Source organism: Dermacentor andersoni, chromosome 8 (genome assembly GCF_023375885.2).
Source record: "Dermacentor andersoni chromosome 8, qqDerAnde1_hic_scaffold, whole genome shotgun sequence".
NCBI classification, from domain to species: domain Eukaryota; kingdom Metazoa; phylum Arthropoda; class Arachnida; order Ixodida; family Ixodidae; genus Dermacentor; species Dermacentor andersoni.
Window position 1 is genome coordinate 141239753 of NC_092821.1, and position 26069 is coordinate 141265821.

The 26069-nt window shown below is 45.8% G+C and overlaps 2 protein-coding genes across 3 annotated transcripts; one reads left to right on the forward strand and one right to left on the reverse strand.

Moving 5' to 3' along the window:
• The first annotated feature begins 614 nt into the window (after positions 1-614).
• LOC129383380 (uncharacterized) lies at positions 615-5984 on the forward strand. The gene is made up of 2 exons (XM_055067899.2): positions 615-1040; positions 4236-5984. The coding sequence occupies exons 1-2, from the start codon at positions 800-802 to the stop codon at positions 4601-4603; spliced, it is 609 nt and encodes a 202-aa protein (XP_054923874.1). The 5' UTR covers positions 615-799; the 3' UTR covers positions 4604-5984.
• SCCRO3 (defective in cullin neddylation 1 domain containing SCCRO3) lies at positions 5669-26036 on the reverse strand. 2 transcript variants are annotated; one of them, XM_050173824.3, is made up of 3 exons: positions 25901-26036; positions 19796-20888; positions 5669-12872 (listed from the first exon to the last, which is right to left on the reverse strand). In XM_050173824.3, exon 2 carries the CDS (start codon positions 20835-20837, stop codon positions 19812-19814), a length of 1026 nt encoding a protein of 341 aa, XP_050029781.2. In that variant the 5' UTR covers positions 20838-20888; positions 25901-26036; the 3' UTR covers positions 5669-12872; positions 19796-19811. The 2 variants fall into 2 exon arrangements, with proteins under 2 accessions (XP_050029781.2, XP_050029780.2); XM_050173823.3 differs by having other exon boundaries at positions 19796-20861; positions 25901-26035.
• Between the last annotated feature and the right edge of the window lie 33 nt (positions 26037-26069).

Below are 26069 nucleotides of genomic sequence, written 5' to 3' on the forward strand. Positions count from 1 at the left end.
CTATTTGCCACAGTCAATTATTAGATGAATCGATCGAGTTGCGGCGATCAGAATGTCTCCCCGATACACCGACATACATGCAGAGCTGTCCGAGCACGCTGCTTCCTCCTGGTTCGGCATTGATAGCCAGCTACCGACGGAGATACTGCTTCCACTCAACATAGTGGACAGGGCACTGGCCAGCATTCTGGTGGACGGCAGCCTGTTCTTCAGCGTGGCCCTCTATCTATCGTTCGCCGTGGCACTCAGGCACAGGTAAGTTCCTTGAAGCCCGTTCAAGAATTAACAAAGTCTCTGCAAGATGTCCAGTGGACAATCACCTATGCACTGCCATACACCACAGAACAAACCCCTTGACATATACGGCGAATGTGTTGAATATACCAGCTCCTGCATGTTTCGCTTAGCGCGTTCGAAAAAAAAAAAGGGGGATTTTGCTCTTACCGCTGCACTGTCTAGTCGAAATTTTGCAGAAGGACCGCGTTTTGGAGCCTTAGCTTATGGGGGTGCGAGCTGCTGCCGCGACGGCGCAAGCATAAACTTGTGTCGACGCCTGCCGGCAGTTACAGAAAGCAGCGTTTCAGCAAGGGCTGCCGCGCGTTCCATGAGCGGGCAACACGCGGCAACCCTCCCAGAGCGGCTGCTTTCAGTAGCACGCGATACACTGTAACGAAGTGCTGCCAAGTGAATTGTCACCAATGTCTGTAATTTGCTACCTTGGAGAATTATCAGTCTTCGGCTTAGCTTCCGTAAGTTTCGCTAGAACTCCCTAATTTTCCGTGGCCGCGCACGCAGATACATGGCGTTCAACGCCGTCATTGGACGACACGCCCTCCGCGGCGTCCCTCTGGACGCGGCCGAACTGCGGCGGCTAATGCTGGCGCACACCGACCTGGGATCGGCGGTGCGCGGCCTGGACGCCGACTTCTCGCCGTCCGCTTTCCTGTGGGTCTGCCTGTTCGTCCTCGGCGTGTGCGTCGAAGTGAGCCACTTCCTGGGACACAGGCGCGCCGGGGACCGCTACGAGCTCGTCATCTTCGGTGAGATCCAAACCGCGTACGGTAGAGCGCCGCTACAACGAAATGACCCTTATAACGAAGGAATGATTACGCCCCGGTTCCGTCGCGAGCTGTGCCGTCTGCGACCTTTACAACGCAGCGACCTGCATAAGGAATTATTTCGCAGGCCCCCTAGCTATCTTCGGTATAGATGCATTCGACTGTATACGTCACTCACACACATTAAAGCGAAGGCTTCTGGGCGAACCTTCCCAGACTTTGCTGTCCATGGATGCTCCTACTGTCTTGCCGACTAGATCACATACAGAATGGCACTCATACAACGAATCAGCGTTATATATATATATATATATATATATATATATATATATATATATATATATATATATATATATATATGCCGTAGGCCAGCTTTGTTCTCTACGGAACTACGCAGTGAAACAACCCTCAAGCTTGCGATTACTACAGCGAATAGCATTCTACGCTGTTTGTGCCAGTTTGGCACATCCTCTATATGTATACTTTAGGTCGGCTGCTTGCCGCGTAAGGTGCGCCGGTCTTACAGAGGCACACTGCAACAGTGAACTGGGCTGATCTCGGAGCGCGGGCCGATTCCGGAAATTGTGGACTATGCGGTCGTGTGGATCACGTGGGTCGCGTGGTAGGGGTTTCCGCGTCTTGCCGGGCCGGCACGTGATAACTACGATGCAAAACGTGTTGCAGAAGACAAACAGTTTCACATCTTTTAATTAGCTGCTTCACGAAAGCTTTGCTTCTGATATATTCTAAAACGTGCGTTAAAGCTGCTTATTCTTTTTCTAGCCGCTATGGACATATATCTGCAAAAAAAAAAAAGACAGAAGCTGTTGATAGCATATATAAAAAAATCGTCGACGCGTTACCGGCTAGTGCGAAACCCCGCTTAATACGCCCCTGCGAGTGAGTCACTCTTTAGATGTTCGTTAGCATAACAAAAACCTGAACAACGATTCGAAGGTTTAGGTGCACGATTCATTATTTGGAGCAGGAATCACTGTTTTCTTAATCAAATAGCCGAGCATTTATGTGCCTGCACTTCGGCTCTCTATACAAGAACGTTGCAAGGCACACAGTTTTAAAGCCGAGAAACGTGCGGAAATCGCAGACGGACATCACCCCTACAATTATATGCTTATGAAGGTAGCGACAAATCGCTCCTGAGACGCAATAAATTGTCCAAGTTTCTAGCTCTGGACCGTCCGGCAAGCCGAAGATGCCGGACGGCCGGAACCAAGGACTTAGAGCCGCCACCTGAGGCCACCACAATCTTATTTGTAACAGTAAAACATTAAAGAATGCCGCGTCCGAACGTCACACATAATACATCACTGTCGTTTTGTTCTGCCGTGCTTGTTGAAGGCTGCTGGGAAAATAATGCATAAGAAGGCGGTGCTTTTCACCATAATTTTGTGACGGATACATATCTCGAACCTTAAAGCGAATATTTCTTTGCGAACTCTCCCAGAATGATGTGCACCGTGGCAGCTGCTGCCGCTATCTTGAGGAATAAAGTACATGCACGCACAAAAGCACGAGCACGCGTGCCGGTTTCGATTAGGGAAAAGGCGCAGGACTGAAACGGGCGAATAACAGACAGCATCGGCTGTGCTCCAATACTCGTCGTAAACGGCTAAATAGATAGCTAAGCGAGCAGCCGCCATCTTAAGTCTCGTTTCAGAGAGGCAGAGAGAACATTTATTTCAACGATCGAGGTCATTGCTCCCAAGGTCGAGTTCCAATTCTGACGAAGCCAGCAAAAGGGACAACTTCGCGAAAACACCATCGACGCAAAAAAAAAGAAAAAAAAAAGAAAACGATGCAGGCTACTGTGCTGTCGAAACAAGATGGCGACTGAGCAAAAAAAAAAGAAAAGAAAAAAAAAGAAAGCTGGGGAACTAGACGAGAACGTGTCGTCTGCTCGAAGGACAACGCAGTCCCGCTTTCTTAAGCGCTTAAGAGGAAGCTTTAGCTCGGGCCCAACTCCGACGCGGCCTATTCAAATACACGTAAAACGCAAAACGTTTTTCTGAGATAACCCTTGGATCGATTTTAATGAAATTTGTTGCATTTGAGAGACAAAGTTAAATTCCAGTGACTGTTGGAAGCGGAATTTGATTCAGGGCCTGAATTCTATTAAATAGTTTTTCAAAAATTCAGAAGTTTGAAAGAAATAGAAGCACGAAGTTTACAAACTAATAGCTCTGCATCAAGAACAGATATCGCGGTTCTGTAAACGGCATCCACTAAATCATTCAAAGCGGACAAATTTGATATGTCAATCTATATCTTACGTGAATTCGTTACGATGTGTACAAAGGTTCTGCAAAAGCTACATTTCCATATTACTATAGATGTTTTAGATTAATGTGTAACATATCAAATTTATCCGCTTTAGATGCGCTATCAGACACCATTCACATAATTACGATATCATTTTTCCTTGTTGAGTTACGGAGTTGTAAGCTTGATAGTTTCGTTTTATGCAATTTGCGATTTTTGCCAATTTTTAATAAAAAAATTGACAACCTAAGTCGGAAATTCGAAACCAACGGTCACTAGATCTTATGTTTTTTTTCTTTTAAATGCAACAAACCCCGTCAAATTTGGGGCAGTGGTTGCCGAGAAAAACGAATTCTCCTTTTACGTGTATTTAGATAAGAGTACCCGAGCTAAAGCTTCCTCTTAATGTAAGCTATACGTTGTGCTTATCGTAGGTTTTCAAACACGATTTAAAGCAGGCTTAACTCCCGTCGAACATCTACGCAAAGCGAAGCACGCTTGGTTTGGTGCGGAATACTTCTAATGAATCGTATACATAACTGTTTTGCAGAGAACGGGTAATGCTTTTGCGACCTGTTAATTGCGAATTGATACGGAATGCAGGGCATGGTGCTTGTTGTTGCAATGCCTAGTGACCCCAACTTGACACCAAAAAGACTAATTGATGAGCAGCACATATCAGGTGGCACATATACTGACGAGAACGGCCCAGTTTTAAATGCATTACCTAACTACCTAATCTTCGGCATCGGCCCAAGAAGACGGCCACACAGTGGCCAGACAGGCGTTACACAAAACTGGGTTGAACTCGCCAAGAATGTTTCGCATTAAGATAGCGATAATATACACGCGCTTTTGCTAGCCTTTTCTTCTTCATTTTGTCGAATCCGGTCGCAGCCCAAAACCTGGGCAGCGTGACCCTGGCGTTCTTCCTGCTCTCGGTGATCGCCTCACGGCTCACGGAGGCTGCTCACGCCTCGAGCGTGCCTCTGCATCGGTGCCTGGGACACGCAACGACGTCGCCGGACTCCGCTACCACCATGGATACCGCCGAAGTTGGCGCGACAGTGGCGCCGCCGCTTCTGGAAGGCCGCCTCCTGGCGTCCCAGTTACGCGCTCCAGTGGTAGAGCTCACCGGCTGGGGCTTCTTCGCCTTCTCGAGGTCCTTCGTCCTGACACTAGCCGGCGCTCTCATCTCATACGTGGTCATCATTCTGCAGCTCAACCCCGCCACCAGCGGGAGCAGCGGATCAGACCACCACTGAACGGTCGGGGGCGGCCGTTCAATCTAAAGCCTAAGCCTTAAACTTCGTAAAGTAGAGACACTCTCCTCCTCTTTTCTCCTCTCTTTCATGTTCCCTCCTCGACCGTGGCGCCGCCTACACCGCTCGAGCGTAGCAACGGCGCTAACATGCGCTCCTCGCCACTCCGTAGACGCTTCTCGAGCAAAAGTGGCGCTGATGCACGGCGCGAGGGCCCACGTGATGCTGTTGGGCCAATAGCGACGCGGCGTCGGCCAGAGCGCGCGAGGGGGAGGAGGCATTCTACAAAGCGTGGCACTACTTTACGAAGTTTAAGGGGCTTTATTTCCATCGCACCGATTTCGAAACTATGCCTGCGGAGGGGATTGGCGGGTACGCTGCAGAGACGGGACACGGTGCCGATCTTCTGTAGCAAAGGCGGACAATTGTGCGGGTTCGTCAACGTTCAATGTTGAAATGGCGCGAACGGGCGTAGCGGAAATGCGTCCGGCAGGGCTGTCGTTTTTGACAGCGCATTAATAAGCATCAATAAACTAGACAGGTTAAATATAATCCAAATCTCTTTTCATTTATTAGTAGGAAAAAGGTTAACTTGCAGCGGACGAATGTACAAGGGCAAAGTAAGCAGTCACGGCTAACTGACCAAGGGCAATAATTATCTCCTAGAATTATAACTGTGCTGTGGCATTGCATTGTCGACAGCTGACGATTTGTTATTGGCATTCCCTTTGGAACGGGGTGGTGATAAATTCACATAGCCTGCATCATTGAATGAAGTTTCACTACACCTATCACAGTCTAGCGTTTTGCAAATCTTTCCTTCATACTTTCTTTAATGCCTTTACCTCTTTGCTGTAGTTACCTAGGCCTATAATGACTTAGATTCTATCTCTTCCCAGCGTTTTTTTCCACCGTAACTCAAAACGTCTCTTATTTTGCTTGTCTTGATTGCTCATCGGTCAATTATTGCATCCATTCTTAGAATCCCAGCGATTCAGATTTCTCTGAAGTGCTTCAGCTATTCTTCGAGCTGCATGAATCACGTCATTTACCACTCTTATAGCAGACTTCACTTTTCGTAGAAAATAGTTTATTGGTAGCTTACACACGCACTCACACACACCTTGTAAATAGCCACACATTCATAGATTTCAACAGCGATAGCAAATGCGACACTCTGCCAGAGAGTACATATACAGCAAGAACAGAAGGATTCAAGCATGTACAGCCGGTGTCCCAGTTAACATCAAGCCAAGATGTGATCACCAACACAAGGAGAGCACAAGAAACTTGCACAATGTCAGGCATGGAGGTCAACAATGAGTTCAGCACATGACAGGAATTCAAGCTGGTACAAGCCACGTTTTGGGTTAAAAAAAAAACAGCAACAGTAAGACAAAGTTTTTTTTTGAAAAATTCTTCACGAACCACTGGAATCGACATGCAATAAATCAAACTTTGCCAAAGAAATACAAATGAGAGGGTGACAGCAGACATATACCAGCCCCCCTGCCATGACGATAAGCACAACCACCCACACAAAGCACCCGCACTCTATCACCACTCTACAAAGCAAAGCCCAGCCATTCTTCTGAGCCAGGTCAACTTGCTTCACACGTGCTCAAGCACAAACAGGCTTCAACTAAACTTGTGACTCACTGAACGTGCCTGTGCTTAATCCATGTGCGAAGACCTATGCTTTCTACACAAGCGTGATGAGGAATGTCAGTTCTGCACATCTTCACAATATCTAAAATTGAATGTCCTGTGGTTTGGAAACTGTGCTGAACGTGCCGAGACACCTAGGGTTGGTCTACTTGTACCTCTGGGTCTCAGCGGAATTAAACAACCATTGACATTTTGTAAGTCACAACAGTTCCTAAATAAATTGTTGTGCAATGCATTCTGTCATTTTCTATCTATAGTGTCTGGTCTGCACCTACCCATGTTGCCACAGTTCTAAAAGATGAGCCATGTAAGTACCAAACGCTCTGCAGGCTAACACGAAGGCTGAATCGTTTTTTTCTATTTTACAGGCACAACAGCGCAGTTTGCAGCAGCTAGAAAAATTGCTGAATAAAAACAACTGTACTAGTAGCAGCGTGGGAACACCTTAGGTGATGGTCTGTGACAATGAATTTCACTCATGTCACAACTAGAGCAAAGACTTGACAGGCAATGTGATCATCTAGAAAACAGAATTAGTGAGCAGAATTCTAGAGCAGAATTCAAGTTCGTGTTCTTTTCACACTTTTACACTATAACACAGCTACAACAAAACTGCTCACTATCAAAATAATGGGTGCAGTAAAACAAACTTCCACTCAAAGACATAGCTGCAACTACAGTTTTATAATGCTTACAATTAGTAAAGAAAGGAAAAGGAACTGCTGCCCTTTTTTGTCACAACGTGAAATCTGAAAAGCAACAGTGATGGCTGTGCATTCATTTTAATAAATATGCATCAAGTTTACTCCCTCGTCATACTTCTTGAACACAAACGGGCAATATTCTCCCACACCTACAGCTTCACTTGGTGAGAGAAGTATTCTTTCGGCACATAACTCACCGCGAGCTTTGTTTATTCGCATTAGAAAAAGCACACATCTGTTTACACTATCTTAAGGATCACGACATATTGTGCAGGTCACGATAGTATCCATCATGCTGCTTCATCCAATAAAGTAAACGGCACCTATGCAAGGTTCATCCAGAAGCAAAAGTTTCATCCATAAAGTGAAGGACTAGAACCCCATGAAACGGCTTTAAAATTGGCCTGACAGCTAAGGCTGAACATCATGGCTAAAGGCACATGTAAATAGCAGCGAGAGAAAGTGTAAAAAAAGAAAGCAAGAAAAGTGAGATATCAGCAACAAAAGCTATAAAACATCAAAATCAACAAAGGTAACTTCAGGGGAATGAATGAGAGCACATAGGCATTGTCTGCCGTGCCAATTTTCAGAAAAACAACTCAACCAAGTCGCACTGTGCGTTTTGGAGTACAAAGCTAAGACAAAGGGAGATCAATAAGCTCAAAGCTTCTAAGGAGTACCGACGCACATTTTTAAAGTTTGCTTCCACGTGCTTCTCGCACATAAATGGATGACACTTAGCGAGTACAAATGTTGGGAAACACTTGCAAAATACCTTTAATTATCAGTGGACACAAATTTTGGTCTCTCAAAGCCAGAACTGGTGTCAGTGACATTTTCATGACATGATGACATAGAAATGAAATTTGCTGACATCATGTAAAGCTAAATACAATGTCAACAAGATAAGCAATAGCGATATAATAGCGTTGTGCTGGTGCAGGGTCATCGCAATGCTTGCAGGAGCAGAGTTTGCCGGTACGTCATGTAAACAAGCATCACAGCAAATTATCGAGGGCATGATTGCCAGTATTTTTCTAGGGTTTAGAGCATATAGAACTAGATTTCAAAAAGAAAGAAACATAAAAGAAAACCTACAAGTCAGGAACGTCATGCAAGCGCTACTTTAAAGTTTTCTCCACGTTTGATGCAGCGTATTCCTAGCGACGATAATGCACAATATAGTCAGACTAAGTTCTCGGCTGTCATCTGCATGAAATTCAGCATCCTATTAAAACAGCAACAAACAGCTAATACTAAAGTGCACCAAACCTAAAAGAGGCATAAAAACGTCTTGTACCCCACTTCAACTGCTGTTAAAGCAGGAAATTGTCAATGATTCCAACTCGGATTAATAAAAATGCCAAAGAATTAGTGCTAACCACAACATTTTGATAGGCTTACCATGTTTTCAATGCACTTTGAAGATGCTTAATTCAAGATGTTTTCAATGCATTTTGAAGGTACTTAATTCAAGAAAGTTGGACAATAATATTGGTTCATTCAAAGCGACAGTGCCGCTAATCCAGCACCTGTCAATGCAACCACTTAGGTCAAACACGTGTCCATGCACTTGATTGAATGCACAATGTTTAACTTGTATATATTAACCAACCTGTAGTTCTGTTTTAGACTGTATTTCATTTAACTCTGGATACTTCAGTCTCCTGATAACTCAATCTTGTAGACTGCCACCTCTCAAATTTCCCAGAACTGTTTTGCTATTGTGAATGGAACTGCACGATAGCTTTGGTTTGGAGAGGCAACAACTAAGGTAAAACGTTCATGTCCACATGAAGGTCTCAACATGGACTGCCTAGATGGCGATCAAAGCACTCTTTCTTTTGAAGGAATTTCAGAATTAAGCTAGCACCAGTCCGACAATACACTGCCCTAGGCGTTTGCCCTTGTACAGTTTTTGGCTAGTAGGAGCCTGCACACTTTGTTTGGCAAATAAACACCATGCGTCAGAATCCGTGAGCAAAGCCGTAGTCACCTGCACAGAGCAGTGCAACGCAGTTGATTATTAGCCTCTCTCCTAATCTAGTCCATCTAACCTCAGCTAGGGTTGCCACTTTTGTAAATGAAAAAAAAAAAAGCATCAAGAAAGAAGAGGGAATGTGTCTCTAAATGTGCTGCGTGCAAACATACAAACAAAATAAAGTGGTGATGCATCAAGTACAAACTTCTCCCAATTGAAATTCACTCAAACACGTCGTAAGAAGCTTGGTGCACTTTTAAAATTTTCCCGCTGTAATCGCAATTTATTTACTTGTCAGGCATATTGGTAGCCTACAAACAACTTGGCAAGACATAGCAGTCTAGACGATAAAATATATACTTCAAGAAATTAACGAAAGTTTCAGGAATTGGGAATGAATCCAATAGTACCAACAAACAGAGTCATCTGCTATGTAGCAACACCTTTAAGCATGCGACACAGCTTGTAATGCACCGATATTGAGATAACCGTCATATGTCGTACTGGTGTGGAGGTCGAAACGACAGCTGGCACCAAGAGGGAGAAACCAGCTAACCATCTGGCTGCTACACTAGCCTCAGCATAAGCCCACTTGTAGCCCGTCTAGATCCTTAACCAAGACCTGGGACAGACTGAGTGACGCACGGTATGACAAGGCCCCCTCTTCCCAAACAGAATCCCTGTGTGCAGACGCCCTTTAAAAATAAAGGAGCTTCAATCAGTGAACCAATCAAACAATCTGATGCTGGTTTCTACTGAGAGAACAGCAGCAGAAGTATTAGAAGTAGTGCATGTGGGTTAAATAAGTTAAAATTACTGTTCTGAAGACGAAGCGTCCACACAGTGTAGAGAACGGCCTGATGCAATACGTTGTGTGATTAGAATGTTAACGTCAAGTGGAAGCAGACAGTGTGGTCCACTGTTAAAGCGAGCACACCGGTGAGCGGCTCTCGCTTTTCTGTTGGCCTAGCTGCCAGTGTTGGCTGAAGCTATGTCAATGCACTGCACAGACGCGTAGAATGATGCCGCTGCCACTAACCAGAAGTAATCTGCTGCAGAGACGGGCGATTGTACATTTGCCAGAAAGAAAAAATTTGCAACATGTTCTACCATTTATTAGTGGATTGCGCTGTACGTTGCCTTCGCCACCATTTCTTGGTTCTCCCCGAAGAAAGAAAAGGTGAAAAATGAAAAAAAAAAAAGGCAAGACATTATTCTGTGGATGTTCATTACACAAGCCCAGACTGGTTTTCACCCCTTCAGCTCATTTCGAGGCAAAGTTAAAATGACCGATCACATTTCCCTTTTTAGTTGCGTCAGCGTTTCTCCGCTTAAAGGAAACAAAGAAGTACCACAAGCTTTACAATAAATTCTTGCTCTAGATGCACCTATTCCAGTAATATTGTTTTTGGAGCCTCTATTGGGTCTAGTCAGAGAAATATTTGCTCCGCAATCTGGGACTTCCTAGTGAAGCCAAATGATTAATATCTTATTGAATTGTTCCTTCTTTATTCTTCGATTCCTATTTGATACATTTTCTTTGTGTATGTGACAACCCCTAAAATAGTTCACCTCACCTTAATCACTCTCTGGTAAACACCCGATTCTTGGCCAATGACCCACCGCAGGCATGTGCCATATGTCTTTACGCTAACATTTATGCCGCTGTGCTTCACAGCTAACAAGCCAAGAGGACTGAACTTGAATGCTTTCGTGATGCAAAAGCGTACCTTTTCATAAACACTGAACCATACTCATGCTTCCTGTTTGACCGCTGAAAGTCGCGTGCGAGAACGCTTCGAGAGCTCTGATTGGTGCTTGTTTGTCCAATTGACAAAAAGCACAAGCATACCTCATCCATCGGCTCAGTGCCAATACTGCCCAATGCAGCTGCATAGTTTCATCAACTGCCAGAATCTTGCTTTATTCGTTGTCACACACAATATACACATCCATCAACAATGGCCGCAGTGCAGCTGCAAGTGATTTGTAAGAGCGCAGCAAATGCACTCGCGGCCAGCTACGAGGAAGACACAGCATATGTACTCCAATACAGATGTCCTTCACCCTTTGTACAAAAGAAATGAATAAAGTTTTGTTGTGCAGCAGCAATGCCAAGAGATTTTAAGGCATAACACTCGTACTACCTACTAAAAAAAAATTCTTGCAAAAATCTTCAGAATCTCCTCGCAAGAAAGTGGCTTCCCAGTGGCATGTTTCACAGCTGGTTCTGTGGATGAAATTCAAGGCCTTTAATGAACTTGCAAGATCTTGAAAGACCATTTTAAAGAACGCAAAAAAAAAAATTGTAATGTTTGACAGGCCGTAAACAAGGTATTGCCTTAAACAACAAGCAAGCTTTTTTCTTAATATACAAAAATGGAAACTATACACAAAAGAGGCTTAGCTAATCAGCCATTATGATGATTCTGTAAGCAAGACTGGACTGGCTTGGCTTAGGGATTACACCAATCTAGTGGCCAGATGTACGAACATCTGCTAAGCCTAAACATAAAATGAACTTTTAAGATTTTGCAAATGCTTCACGAGAATAAATGGCTTTTCAAGACCCTGAAGAAAAGCCTTACTTATGTTCAAAGGTTTTCAACGAGTGCTATGAACACTACACAAGAGACCATTGCCTTTAAAGAGACATTACCAAATGAAGAAAGCAACAGTTTACAGGCACTGTGTGCTGATATCCAAAGGAAAAATTGTAAATAAAGCTGGATTCACATGATGGACAGAACTGCAATTTGAGCTTGCTGATCGTATATCATGAGATCATCTGTGCGATGTGATTCGAGACGTGGTCAAAAACCAAATGACTATTTTGGGCTAGAAAGGCCAAAATACTGACAGCAAAATGCCTCAGTCTGGCAACAACCATCTTTAGGTTGTTTGTTGAATGGAAACAAGTGCAACAAGAAGGCGCCGCTTATGCTGCAAGCTGGATGGCCACTAGTGAAAAGCGTAACGTTCCAATGTGTTTACGCCACCTCCCATACGTTAAGAAGAGAAAGCAGGGTTAGTTTCTCCATTCCTCTGTTGTGTCAATGCCAGCCGCGGAGTGATTGCATCTACATGATACGTCACACTACTGATTTGTCTGCAATCATGTCCGCCATCTGAATGCAGCTTAAGAAACGGCAGACAAGGAAAAGGAGACAACAGGAGTGTCACACGCTCAAGTGCCACTGAAGTACTTTATATTAAGCCACAGTATACACTATAAAAATAGAAGACCAGTGTGCTTTTTGTTTCTGTTTTTGTCGACAACATACAAACACTCTATGCCTCCTGTAATGCAAAACACTATTACCAAAGCCAAATAGCTACACCCTCCAGTGAGCACAGGTGCGATGACTAGTTCTCTATGCTCTCAAGGCACGCACACGCTTGTCACATAAATTCACATCTCGACATCACGTGGCGATGCAACAGCTGATGCAGAAGGTGCGGTGGAAATGCTTCATCCATTTTGAAGTGTGGGTTTCACCGGCAAAACAAATTTGACTCGCATTCTTTATATGTCCAACTGAATGTGAATAAAGAAAACTATTTCATGCCACAAATCTGTTTGGTCAAGTCAAGGGAAGTTTCCTTCCTTGTGTGCTGCTACGTCATCGACAAAGATTGTGCTCTAGCATTTCGAACGCCAGCCCTCTCTGTGAGGCCTACTAACACGGTCTTCTAGGAGCCTTTCTGTAAACCTGCAGTCAAAAATGCAGTCTACGAATGTGATCACATGTAGGGTTCAAAGCTCAAAACATAGCATAGGCTTTTCATGTGCTCCCAGCCATACGACTTCTGTAAAATCCGGCACAGGATGCAGCATGTCAGCTGTCGGGACCGTGTTCCAGGCGGCCATGGAGCTTGCTGCACTCGACCAGCTCGATGATTCCGATTAGTCACAACCCTGCAAGATGTGGTACCATTAAATATCAGCAAGACCAGTGACTGGACTCCACACATATTCTCTTTCCCTGGTGGATTTTGGCAAAATGCGGTGCCTCTATAGTCTCCCACAGGAAGTTTCTCGTGCAGGTTGTCAGAGAGTAAATGCCCTTCTAAGGCATCGATTGATTCATTTGGATTATTTAAATGTCACTGTTAGTGTCTTCCCCGCAATAGTGTGCTAGTTAAATACATACACAGTAGCAACTCTTTATTGGGTGAACTTGTGTCCACAAATGCAAGTGACACTCGAAGCACAACGTTGGTGGCGAGCACAGTCAGCGATCGTCGGAATCTGATCAGTGGGTCAAGCACAATGGCTTTTATACATGACTCGTCAAAGGTTCCAGCGTAACGGCTGGTGGCCACGTGCCTTCCAGAGAGTACTACGCAATTCGCATTGTGCATACAATCTGGTTACACAAAGTTCCACGACAACAGACAATGGATAGAACCATCAATAACATTTGAGAAATTTCCGATACATAATGGCGCATCCTGTGCCAAGCAATAACGTTTAGCATTTGTTAGTTGGTGAGAAGCTGTCAGTAAGAAAGTACACATGTCAATATCACAACTGTTACATCTGCTGGATAACATAAAAAGGCTAGCACTACTCGCAAAGCAAATTTTTACTAATTACCATATTTTCCAAAGTATAGGTCGCACCTTTGTGTAAGTCGCTACCCCCCCTTTTTGAGACATTTGAAGAAAAAACTGGTATATAAGTCTATGGCAGTCCTTGAGTCTCACAGGAGTATTGACCACCATGAGTTCGAGCCGCAGGGCCGCGTCAGTCGCCGCCTAGTGCGCTGCTGTGCACACACTCAGACCACAAAGGGGCTACCAAGCGCTATGCACACAAGAGAACACAGCATTGCCCCGAGTTAATGGAAATCTCCGGCGGCACCCAACACTGCACATACGCACGATCCCAGGATTCATGAGAACCAAACAGCTCCTACACCAAGAGCGAAAATACGGACAGGGGCAGCTATACTACGTCGCTACGCGAGCACAGGTTCCCACGACACGCCCCTGGGAAAAGTCCCTGAGGTTTGGTGCTTGCTCTTGTGATAACCAATGGGCCAACTCAGAAAAGCTTGGGCAATCTCTTTCAAATGTGGCTTGGCGCAGTTCGACCATGTGCGAGCACTAGGCACCGCTCTTCAGCTTAGCGTCCGGAAAGGATCAACAAAAGGTACGCGCTCAACGCACAGGCAAAAGCACCGTACGCAAGCTCAAGTCTGAGACACAAAGGGGCTGGCAGACAAGAGGAAAGTGTAACCTACCCAGTGCTAGTCACAGAGAGAAGATCCGCACTTCCATAGCGAGCAGCCGATAGAGGCTATTCCCGTGACGCGAGCATCCCCATTGCGAGTGGAGCCCCACCGCCGACAACCGTCGCAAGTGGAAAGGGGGAGAGGTGTAGAGACGACATAACAGGTTAATTCCCGCACAATGACGCCAGGGCATACCTCAATCCCCACTAGTCGCACCAGTACATAGGACATACCTATTACGTCGACTTGTACTGTCAGTCTAATCAAATGATGCCCACATGTACATGCATTGTGAAATGCTGAATTTAGCCATTTCAGAGTACAAAATTACTGTCAAAAGTTTTTATTAGCCACGAGTCCTAGTAGGAAAGATCCTCAACAAACACTCTTCTTAGGCGCAGTAAAGCAATATTTATTGCACTTTACTCGAAGCCACCGGCGGCCTCGTCTTGCGAAGCCATGTCGAGAACTTCGGCCGTTTCGGGGGGCAGCGTAGCTGGGTAACCATAGTCAGCCTTCGAATAACCTTTACGCAACGTAGGCATGTCGCTGGCATTGCCACTACAGCGCAACGTGCTCAGTGCAAACAGGTGAAAGAACACAACATGCCTGAACCAGACTCAACACTAACTGGGGGTGCAATTCCAAACGTAGTTGAATTTTACCATATGGCCAAATTTGCCATCTGGCCAACTCTGATTGGCCCAAAACGCTGCCATTACAGAATTTGACAATTGCTATGTTTACATGAACCCGACGGTCCATGTCACAAGTCTGGCTGACAGTGCCCGACATGACTGCATTTACAAGCACTCACTTCTGACGAGTCTCGACAACGACAGCACTGCGTCGAGCTGAGACATGAACGTATTCAAACTGGGCTTCTGGCTCCCACAGCCATCTGAAACAGTTGCATTTCATGGGTTTTATTATTGCAGTGAGGTTGCACTGCACAGGGCTTGTCTTTGCTTTGCCCTCTGTGCTTACATCCACGCTGCAAAACAAATCTGGCTGAGTAAACCTACCCAATTCAATCAGGCTGACTCAGCCCGACATATTGACTTGACCCGCTTCTGTTACGTTTATGTAAACACCCTGAATGTCCACAATAGTGCAACTTCTCGCCCGGGCAGCTGGTAATGATGATAACCAAGTGGTGCTTTTTGTAATAGGTAAATCTTATGCACCACAGAGTAACGCTAAAGAATTGTGGCACCCTTTAGTTATCTGCTGCATCAGTTTCGTGGATTTAACCTTTCCTTTAAAGGGCAACTAACCAGGTCTGGCTATTTTGAGCTGACAAGTGCAGAGCACACAATGCACGATAACGATCGTATCTGCAAAGTATCACGTCGCTATGTGCAGCAGAAAGATCTGAACTTTAAAATTGAACACCGTTTTCCCTTCTCCTTGCAGCCGCCGCACTCTAAGCCGGAAGATGACATACACGTGCTAGTGTGCCTACATACACGTTTGCGCTGTGACGTTGCTTGGGGTGACACGTGATATCGAGAATTATTCAAGCCAACATCTGTTATTTGTGTAATATGGTGTTAGAATAGACAAATTAATGCTTAGAGAAATAATAAAACAGACAAACTGAATGTCTGCATGTTTTTGTTTTACTTCGCACTTGCTCCCATGTCACGCAGTTGTGTGTGCAGACACCAAAACGACATCATTTTCTACTGTTTCCAGTGCAGGATCCTGCTCTGTGACCCACTTGTGTCTGCCTCAGTATTCGTGTAGCGCAGACTTATAGCACTAGCCAGGCGTCCTCGTGCATAGCGTGCAAAATCGTGTGCTGCGCGAAACGAGACGATCGCAACAGCTCGCACGTGACGCCATCAGTGGAAGTGCACCGCGCCACGAAAAAGCAAGGAGAAAAAGGAAATGAAGGCAGGACTCGTGACGTATGCGTCACGTGACCCTCGAGGTACAGTATGGCAGAATGCAGGGAAGGAATTTCGCTTGCGGAGGCTAGACGGTGCAAGTGGAGAGGGGTCTATGTTTGCGGTGAAGCTCGTCTCCTGAAATCATGGGTTCGCAACACTGCAATATTTCTATCTAGGCTATTAATGAGCTGATCGAAAAATTTTTGCGGCAGAGCGCTCTCTAGAGGACACGTAAGAAATTCCAGCATATAACCAAAATTTGCTATGGGCCCCTCATCTCACCTTGGTGAGGGGCCCTTTAATAGGAACTAAACTGTAACAGCAAACTATAGCGTGATTTTTAATCACGGAGGCACTCATATAAAGGAGGCCATGCCGACGACCTTCACTGCTGCTAGCCTACTGCTGTTGCCGCACTGCCTACAGAGTGAACGCTATGAGCTAACAGCTGCACCGACGAATCCTACCCTGTTAATACAAGATTTAATTTCTTTCCCAATGCTGCTGCACAAGCATTATTGTACTCGCAAAAAATATATATATATATATATATAAAATTAACACAAAGATGCACATATTGGTCACGCCAGCATGGATGGTTTTATGCACATATAAGTAGCACCGTTGTATAAGATGCACCGATGGAAAAAAAAATTTACTGCTTATACACTGGAAAATGCAGTGTCTTCACAATTATTCACTTTAGAATGTGTCCTATTTGCAGACTCGAAGCTGAGCAGCAATCGATATTCATCACTATGGCAGAAATCTCGCACTGAGCGCCAGTTTTGTCCTCAAAAGCTGTGGCAGAATGCTCATAGTACTTGTCTAACAACAGACTGCTTCAGTGTTGCATGACACATCACACGTTACTCTGATCGTTGGGCCCACAGTGCACGGGCTCTATCTCTGTAGTTGTACCATGGTATACAATCTGACAGACCACTATAGCGTTCCATTATCATGTACCATGCTTGAGCATGAATTAATTCTGCAGTAAAGAATCAGGCTTATAGAGCATTCTACATTATTAACGTATCATCAGCACTATACAGTCGACGACCGAAGATTCGGACTCCACGGGGAGCGTAAACAAGTCTGAACTATTGAATGTCTGAAAATACGAATGTTTTTTCTAGGGTGTTTCTAGGGAACTAGGGGTCGATGCGTTGCTGCACGCACTTCCGCTTACGTGCAACCAAGTCTGCCTGTATTTCTGCCAGTTTTGAGTTTCGCTGTACACCGATGCAAGGACTGCAAAGGCTTGAGTCAGATCCGTATATGGAAGGCTCCAGAGCACACGGCACATCATCATCCGAGTAGGCGGCAGTTCAGCCTCATCAGTTGCGGAGTCGGGTTCATTTGGCCTACGAGGGCACCGTTGGTGCCATTTGACGCGGCCTATCTATACCTTCACGAGAAAGACCTCTTGGAGCCAGCAGAGCGCTGTCTGGAATGCAAACTAAACAAACAAGCACCGCATGGCAGAACACTATCCGCAAGGGTGCCGGAAAAGGATGTGATGATCTCAATGTTGATGCAACCTCATAATTCAGACAAAGCCTCCAAGATTGGCAGCTGCAGTTAAATCTCAGAGGCATAGAGCGGCGACCAAGGTAAGGTCTCGGAGATTACCATCTAATGTGTAATCTCTGAGCACATACTTGATGTCTCGTCGGAGTTGCCAGAGAAGATAATGGCAGCAGAGTTGGCGTACGCTACAGCCATGAACGGAGTCCGGATAATCGAATGTAGAGCGGGCGGCTGTCCAAAATATCGGTCCTCTTTACATATTAGGTCTATGGGGCCACTGGCCGTGCCGTGAAGCTGTCCGAATGATCAAGCATGTCCGGATTATCGGTGTCTGATTTATTGGTCGGCAACTGTACGTTGCAGCACCACCTGTGAGATGTAAACTGGCATGCTTCCTCACCTCAATGCTGTCCCTCTAGGCTTAGCAGCATTAAAAAAAGAAAAACTACTGACATCAATAATAATTAGAACATATTGCTAACACCTTGTATTCAGCATTAGATGAGACTAAGCGGATTTTGAGACAAATTTTACCATTTATTTCTTGCTGTCACGGTGCAGAGTAAGTAGCAATGGCAAATTCAGATCCAAGCAGGCAGTCTAGATGCCACCATGTTATGCAATCACAGTAAATAGCCGTAGATGTTGCGCAGTTCAGCAACGTGAAATACTCATGCGCATAGCACCTAAAACATCATTTATCATCCAAGGCTAGAATGTTATAACAACACCTGGGCAAATAAACCATCTCTCGTTTAGAAACCACCTGCTATGCACACAGACTTCCCAAAGAGGCTGACCCCTCCTGAGAAGCTCGGGCATCTGCATCCAGTCAAAAAGCATGAACGTGAGTCACCTCTGCAATATCAAATGTTTTACAGCCTGCCATAAGGGGCAGTTTGCTTTCAAACTCAAAGGATGTACAGTGAGAAGACATGTAGGCATAAAAACATCCTTTTGAGCTAGACACCTGTCTCAGTTTCTCGTTAAGAAGCCAATTAATCTTACCAAGTGGCAGCAAATGAAGTGACTGCGATATTGGATGCTCAAACTTCATGTTCAAATGCTATTAAATGCATTTGCAAGTTTTTTCTTGAGACATTGATGAACATTCAGGCAGTGTGACAAAGGGTGAAAACAGCGCTGTGCCTAGAATGGTACTTGCATAACCTGAGTGGAAATAACTGAACAATATCAACACACCTTGGAAACAAAACACTGGCAATAAAATTACTGAAGAATTCTGGAGTTTTCAGACATCTCCCAGAGGTATGTTGAAGGCACACGTGGTTCACTGCACCACGTGCACCAGTTCACGATGTGCTGCACTAGAGCCCTTGAGTCTCCAGCACAAAAATGTGTTGCTGCACTGTGAATGTTGACTGCAGCGCAGTGCAGGTGACGTGCAGCCGTGGTGCAGAGAACCTTTGCAAGTGCTGCAGCACCCAAAGTGCATGGCAACATGCAGGCGATGCTTCTTGCAGGGACGTTTGCTAACAAAGCATGAACTGCCAGAGGTTGCAGAAGTGCTCCCTAACTTCTTTTGACAATATTTCAACACGAGTAGTGCAGTCTCCAGCACTTTGATCTTCAATGCAGGCACTACAAAACTGTTTAATACACTGAAAGCACAAGAAGCTTGCGCTAACCCGGAAAAGTGGCCATGCATGCCAAGCCACGAAGTGATTTGGCTTAGTGCACAATGTGGCGTGTACCCCAGTGCTCAACTTAAATATGCACGCAATGGGCCACACTGGCACCCGTGTATGCAATGCCCAGGCACCACTGCCTTTCGTGGCACCGGTGCTGTAAACCATGCATAGAATGAACATAGCCTGAATGTGCTTGCTGCATTGGCAAACATTGCCCGGGCAAGTGTTGTGTGCATGACACGGCACACAACAAATGCGCCACCTTGCTCATGGGTAATGCAAAGGTTCTCTGAACTACACTGCAATCAAGCACTGCGGTGCCTGCTCTCGCTTTTGTTTTAGGGAATGAACAGAAACAGTCCTGTGAACCATGAGCTGGTGCACGAGGTACCATGGACCACACACGAATTGAACAAACCAACACCGTGATTGGCTGCAGGGAACCATTTGTGATGTTGCATTAACACAATCAATGGCCATTCCAAACAACTCACAGCGCCCGGATGTAGGGGCAACACTCACCTTTGGCGATGCACCGTCACTCGGCTTTCACATCACTTCCGCCTTTGTTCACCTGGTGAAGCACATTCTGGTTCGTCTGGTCGTTCTCGTACTCGACAAAGTCATCGAAGAGGCTGGGCCATGCCTCTGAGTCGTCGTACGTGCTGAGGTCGCGGCCCGCAGTTTCCGCAAAGTGCAAAAACATGTTCCATGTGTCACTAGTGATGCCGCGCACCTCAGGGTGGGTCTCAAGGAAAGCCAACCAGCGCTCGAGCACTAACGGCGGCTCCTGGGAGAACACAAGGCGCCAGAGCTGGGCGGCCATGTCCGTCGGCAGTGTGCGCTGCCCCGACTCAAGCCCAAAACGGAATGTGAAACGGTAGAGGTCGCGGAACCGGGTTGGTTCGCGGGCCTCGGCCAAGAGTTCCGGGAACCGTGCCTGGATGGCGGAGATCGAGTCGGCGCGGAGGGCACGGCAGCCCCCGAGGAACTCGTCTCTCGTGAACCGGCACATCTGTTGGGCACCAAACTTCCATGCAAGAAGAAGAACACGGAACTCTTCGGGCCTCACTCCCAGGTCATCGCAGAGGCGCACAATGCCCTCGGCGAGCACAGCGTCCTCCTCAGAGTCCCTATACTTCTCAAAGAGTGCACTGGCACGGGCCTCAGAATGCCGGGGCTCGAATGTGCCGCGGCGTGCCGCATCCCGCTGGAGGCGCGGATAGAACATAAACCGTTCACCGATACTGGTCCGTGGAGCTGCTGCTGGAGCGGTCGAAGTGGCCACGTTGGACTCTGATGTGGCTGCAGCCGAGTTGGCAATGAGACCGGCGAAGCCGGTTGGTGTGGTCACTGGCGTGCTGGAAACCGTGGAGCCTAGGCCGCCACAACCGCCGGTGGGTGTCGTGGAGGTGCCCGCCGCGTAGGCGGGCCCCGTGGCAGCGGCCTGGCTGTTGGTGACACCCGTGGTTCCGCCCTTGGAGCACGCTGGGTCGAGAAACTTTAGCGGGTTGTCACCGGTCGACGCATCCTGGCCAAGGCAGCAGCACAGCGCGTTCCCCATGGGCTCGGCTCACATACCATGGTGCTGCATCAGAAGGATTCCAAACAGTTCCTAATAAACCAAGCAAGAAAATAAGAACTTAGAAATGCAAACACGAAGGCACCAGCCAAGACGTTTGCAGCTGGGGAGAGGATATTGCAAAGGTTTGCCTGACCACATGCCTAGCACAGTAAAACAAGTGATACAGGTAGTACATGAAATGACATACAGCCAAACATGTGCATGCTGTGCACAGTATGCAATACAATGCAATGCAACAGGGTAATGTACAGCAGAACACTGAATAAGTGCAATCACTCAAAAGTGCCATGCCTAGTCGCTACGCATCTAGTTGTTAAAGGTAGGAGCCAAGTGTTTTACACTTGGCTCCTAAGGCTATACCAATGGCTAAGGCTATACCAATGTAACCTAGACTCGAGACGAGAACAAAAGTGCTATGCATATCCATTAGCCCTAAATTGATGGGTTTCATTCCATGAGTATAGTACAAAAGCCTGCACACAGTATGACAACTTGAGTTCTGGCCTAGGCCAATGTCCCGGAGGAAGATAGTGTTTCTTTAGAATGTGCAGAGCAACATGAACATTCTCTAAAGGCCCATGTACATCATGCAGTTTAAAGGACCTGCCACGTAAATTCAAAGTGAATTCAAGAGAAGTTCCAGAGGACAAAATACACACAAATGCAAACTGTGGCTTCAGTGAGGATAAGTGCATGATAACCCTGGAAACGCACCGGAGAAAATCTGAGATTGCTGGCAGGTTTGCTCATTGGAATACTGAAGCACTAACGAAATTATGAGAAAAAATAAACAAAAGAATTTGGAAGTATGAACAACACAGTTTGATCATTCACTTTCCCACACAAGCTTCTTCATGCATGGCAGCATGTTAAGGCTAAATAAAGCAAGAGACAGATGGTAAGGCTACAACGTACCACTTAGCCGTGCGAAGAAGTACGTCTAACACTTTTTAGACAGGTTATAATAATCATAGCAGACAGCATTCCAGCATGCCGCGCGATGCATCAGATGCCACCCCATAGGACATTTCTCCTAAGGACAGGGTGTCAGAATGGAACGAAAACAAATACTAAAGAAATATGTATATTGTCGAACAGGACAACAACGTAACGAAAACTTTATTTATAGTTTTTGTTTTGGGGTGAAACCGAACTGTACTTTATCGGTTTTCGGTTCAAGCGGAAAGTCAGCAATTCAAAGCAACCGACGTCAGGCAACGTCAGCAACAGCACGTGCATATCTCGGGCAGGTGTAGTGCGAGCGATAGCCGGTAGAGCGCTCCAATAATGTAAGCCTGCCGCTCTGTGCAATAGCAGATCGGCATTGTAGCAAAAACCCAGGGCTTGCGTGCTGAAGAGCTTATCGCCTTGTTTTATAAGAATAATAATAAATACTACGCTTCTATCATTACTTTGCTTCTAAAAATTTTGCATGCGAACCAAAACCACTATGAACCATTACGGATTATTATTTTTTTTTCACTCCTGAGCAAAACCGGAACGGAACTTTCCTTGGTGGAACGAAACTAAAACCAGAATGAAAAATATTTCATTCCGACACCCTCCTTAAGGATATAGGACAGGTGTAGTTGAGAGCAATCTTAAAGGTAACACTAAATTCGTTTTTAAGTGACGATTACTCATGATGTGTGCATCTGAGAGATGTTCATAGGTAACAACGAGCTTTTCTATTGGGCACTTAGTCTTATTGCACAAGCTTTTATGCAAGGCTTGCGTGTTTGCCTCTACAGCATCATAAAATAAATTTGAGTGTCCTATTTCACACTGCTCGAAGGTGTACATCCCTGTCCTGCCTCACCTCACTGTCTCATCACATTTATTACTTACACATTGCAAACCAACAAGGCTCTGTTTGCTAGTCCTCGATCTGTCCACCACAGATGTTCCCCAAAGAAATATTAAACAGGTGTAGAGGGAACCCCAGTCCCTGACAGGAGCAGACGCCCTTATGAATCCGAGGAGCTCTGCAATTCATGACATGATGGTGCCCTGTATTCAAGAACGATTAAACACAGGGATGGTCGAAGCAGCTTGCACTGGACGCATGACAGAGACAATGAGGTGAAGCATAAGTAAATGAGAGAAAGAAGGATTAGGGGAGGGACAGATTTTATATGGTGTACAATACCAGCCTTGTCAAGATTTTGCATCTTATTTTGCAGTTCTTGCTGATAACAGGCCTAAGTGTTACTAGAAATGTTACAATGACTACTAATAAAAACTATGATGTCAATAAGACTGGGGACACTACCCTTGGGCAAGTCATGATCAAATCAAAATCTAAGTACGATACTTAACTTCCCAAAAGATCATACAGGCTATGAGAGACACTATAGTGAAATGTTCTGGATTAATTTGTATCACATGAGGTTCTTTAACGTGCACCTAAATCAAAGTACATGGGCATTTTCGCATTCTGCCACCTCTAGGGTTGATGCCCCCTCAGACTACCTTCGAAACCATTGTGAACACTAACGGAATGTGGCCATGGTAGCTGGGAATCGAACACACAACAGAGCACGGAACAAAGAGGAGAAATTTCAAAAAGTTACGCACTATCTATTACCTACGAGAAAGCTCCGACACCTGGCACATTGCAAATTTTTCTATTCTGAAAAATTTCAGCACAACCCGCCTCACAATGAAGGTCGACATTAATGCGATTAACACTGCAGCAATGTAGCGGCACACCTTATTACAAACACTAACACGTCACGTATGAGGAGCGTACTGCAGCTAGGCTCCTCTCTCTCTTGCTTCCATTTCGACGCGGTGCGCCATCTAACAGCGCCGCCGCAAATGTACAAAGTTTGCATTTCAAGAGGCTCACTGAAGGCCAGCACATGGCCAACGCCATGTATTCAGTGACCCGTGCTGGCCCAACGGTTGATTTCAAACACGTTTTTTTCAGCATAGCAGCCCAATGCCCTCAGTTGGCGGGAGAACGGTTACAGACACAGAAACATACCGGAAAGCGCTTAAAGTATCCTAAGAATGCTGACTGCATTGCTAGCTTGCACCTTGAGGAACTAACCAGATCCACAAGAAGGGTATGCCGAGCACAGTGAGCAGCGTTGGAATCCAGTTGAGTTCTAAAGGCTTTGGAAGTATGTGCTCGCATCAGGCAACACTACCTGGACTTATATGAAAAAGACCAGCATTTACAAAGGCTGTTTCAAGACATTGAGAAACTTTCTGTAGCAGATGTCAGCCTTTCCCCCTTTTTTTTCTTCTTGTATCCGTTTTGTTGTCAAACATACTTATATTCATGACAGCCCCTTCAGGGGCAATTATTTGTCAAAATTATTGCTTTAACCCATTTCTTTAACTTTAGCACCACTGAGAACACAGCAGCAGAAAAGATGTAAAAATGTGGAATTCTTTAGCGAGTTTCATTGCACCCGCTCATGCGGAAATCGTGCATGGGCTCTAACAAATATTTCATGCTTAGGAACAAAATCAACTATCTCATGTACAGTGCACATGAAAAACAAGCCATTTACGAAATTCCTCGGACATAAACCTTTATGGTCAAGAACAATGAAATCAAGACAACCTGGTCCACTATAACCACCCAATGTCTATATTCCAGCCCTTTTACAAGATGCACTTCGTGTGACAAGTCTAATGGCAAATGTCCTAATTAGCATGTCTGAAAAGTTTATTAAGCATCTTTATAATCATCAGAACTTGCGGGCTCGTAAGGTGCAGTGCACACAACTGTAGATGCACCCACAAATGCATCCGTTACTTGTAAAGCGGCTTGCTGAGAGGAGCTGTAGCAAATATCAATTAGCTGGTATATTGTTTGAGAAGCCTAACATGCTATGTTGCATTAAAAAAAAATTGCTTTAACCTGGTCGGGAAATGTTGGCCAATACCTTGGCAATTTGATCATGGCAAGGGTGTCCACCACATGTGTTCCGAGACGTGTTCAAGCCAAACGAACGGGGTGTAGTGCTCGGAAGACCGACAACGTTGGCTTCGCGTCTGTCCTACTTGAAATTAAACGGTTGCCAAGACGCTAATAAACTTCAAACGCTACATACATACACGCATGCGGACGTAGGCAAAACTCTTCGAGATCAGTGTTTTATTTCAAAGGATTTTCATGTGCGTCAAGCAAACGAAACAAAAAAAACGCGTACTTTAGCATACGCGACTTCTAGTTTGTTAAATCCAGCGACGAGATAACAGTAAGGGCACAAAAGGGAAAAAAAAAAAAGAATGGCCGAAAAAGCAACCGCGCGAGAACAAACAAAGATGCTTCGCTGTACCGGGTAACACTGGGAGCACGGAAGTCGTTAAAACGAGCATGTCAAAACAAACGCCCCGTAATAAATCTTTTTGGAACAAAACAAAACAAAAAACGTAGCACACGGCGATACCGCCAAGCCTGTCGCGACTTCCCAAGTTTCCTCGAAAAACGTAGTAGATTGCAACCTAACAATATAACACGCGTACTACGGTGGTGGGTTTTCCACACTGTGCTTTTTTTCTTTCGCAGAACGCGAACTGACGGAACAGCCGGACACAGCACAATGGTCACGGGTTAAAGTAGTGAGTCATACACTCCGACTCTGCAACTGTTGTGTGGAACACCGAAAACAAAATATCCACGGACAGGCAATCGAAAGCTTAGCGCTAACGATGTTTCCGACGAGGAAGTCGTCTCCCTTGGCAGTGTTGTTTTCGAGAGCAACGTGCGTGTTTGACGACGCCGCAGAATGGCTTCGTCGCGGCTCTTATTCTCGGAGCACCAGCGCTTTCTGGGCCGCTGGCCCCACTGCGCACGCAGTGTAGCGTCCAGCTGGGTCAAAGAACGGGGGAACTACAGAACAACTCAAGCAAATCGACCATTCTTTTGTCCGTCTCGCGGTCAACAACACAGCCGCCGCGCTGCCTACGGCAAGCCTCACGCAGGAGAAGGCGGGGGAGGCCCAAACGGCGGCGACGGGCGGGCGTGCGTTTAGTGGAGAAGCGTACGCGACAATTGAGATCGCAGCGATGCAAGGGCTTACATTTCACATAACGAAGTCTGTCCGACGTCGTTTTGGGGTGGCTTTCAGAAACTTGGCCACGGACAGCATAGACACTGGCACGCACACACAGGAACCGTGACAGGAACGACCTGAGAAAACTCTGGTTGAGCAGACAAATAGCAGCCACCTGACAGTTGATTGTATCCCC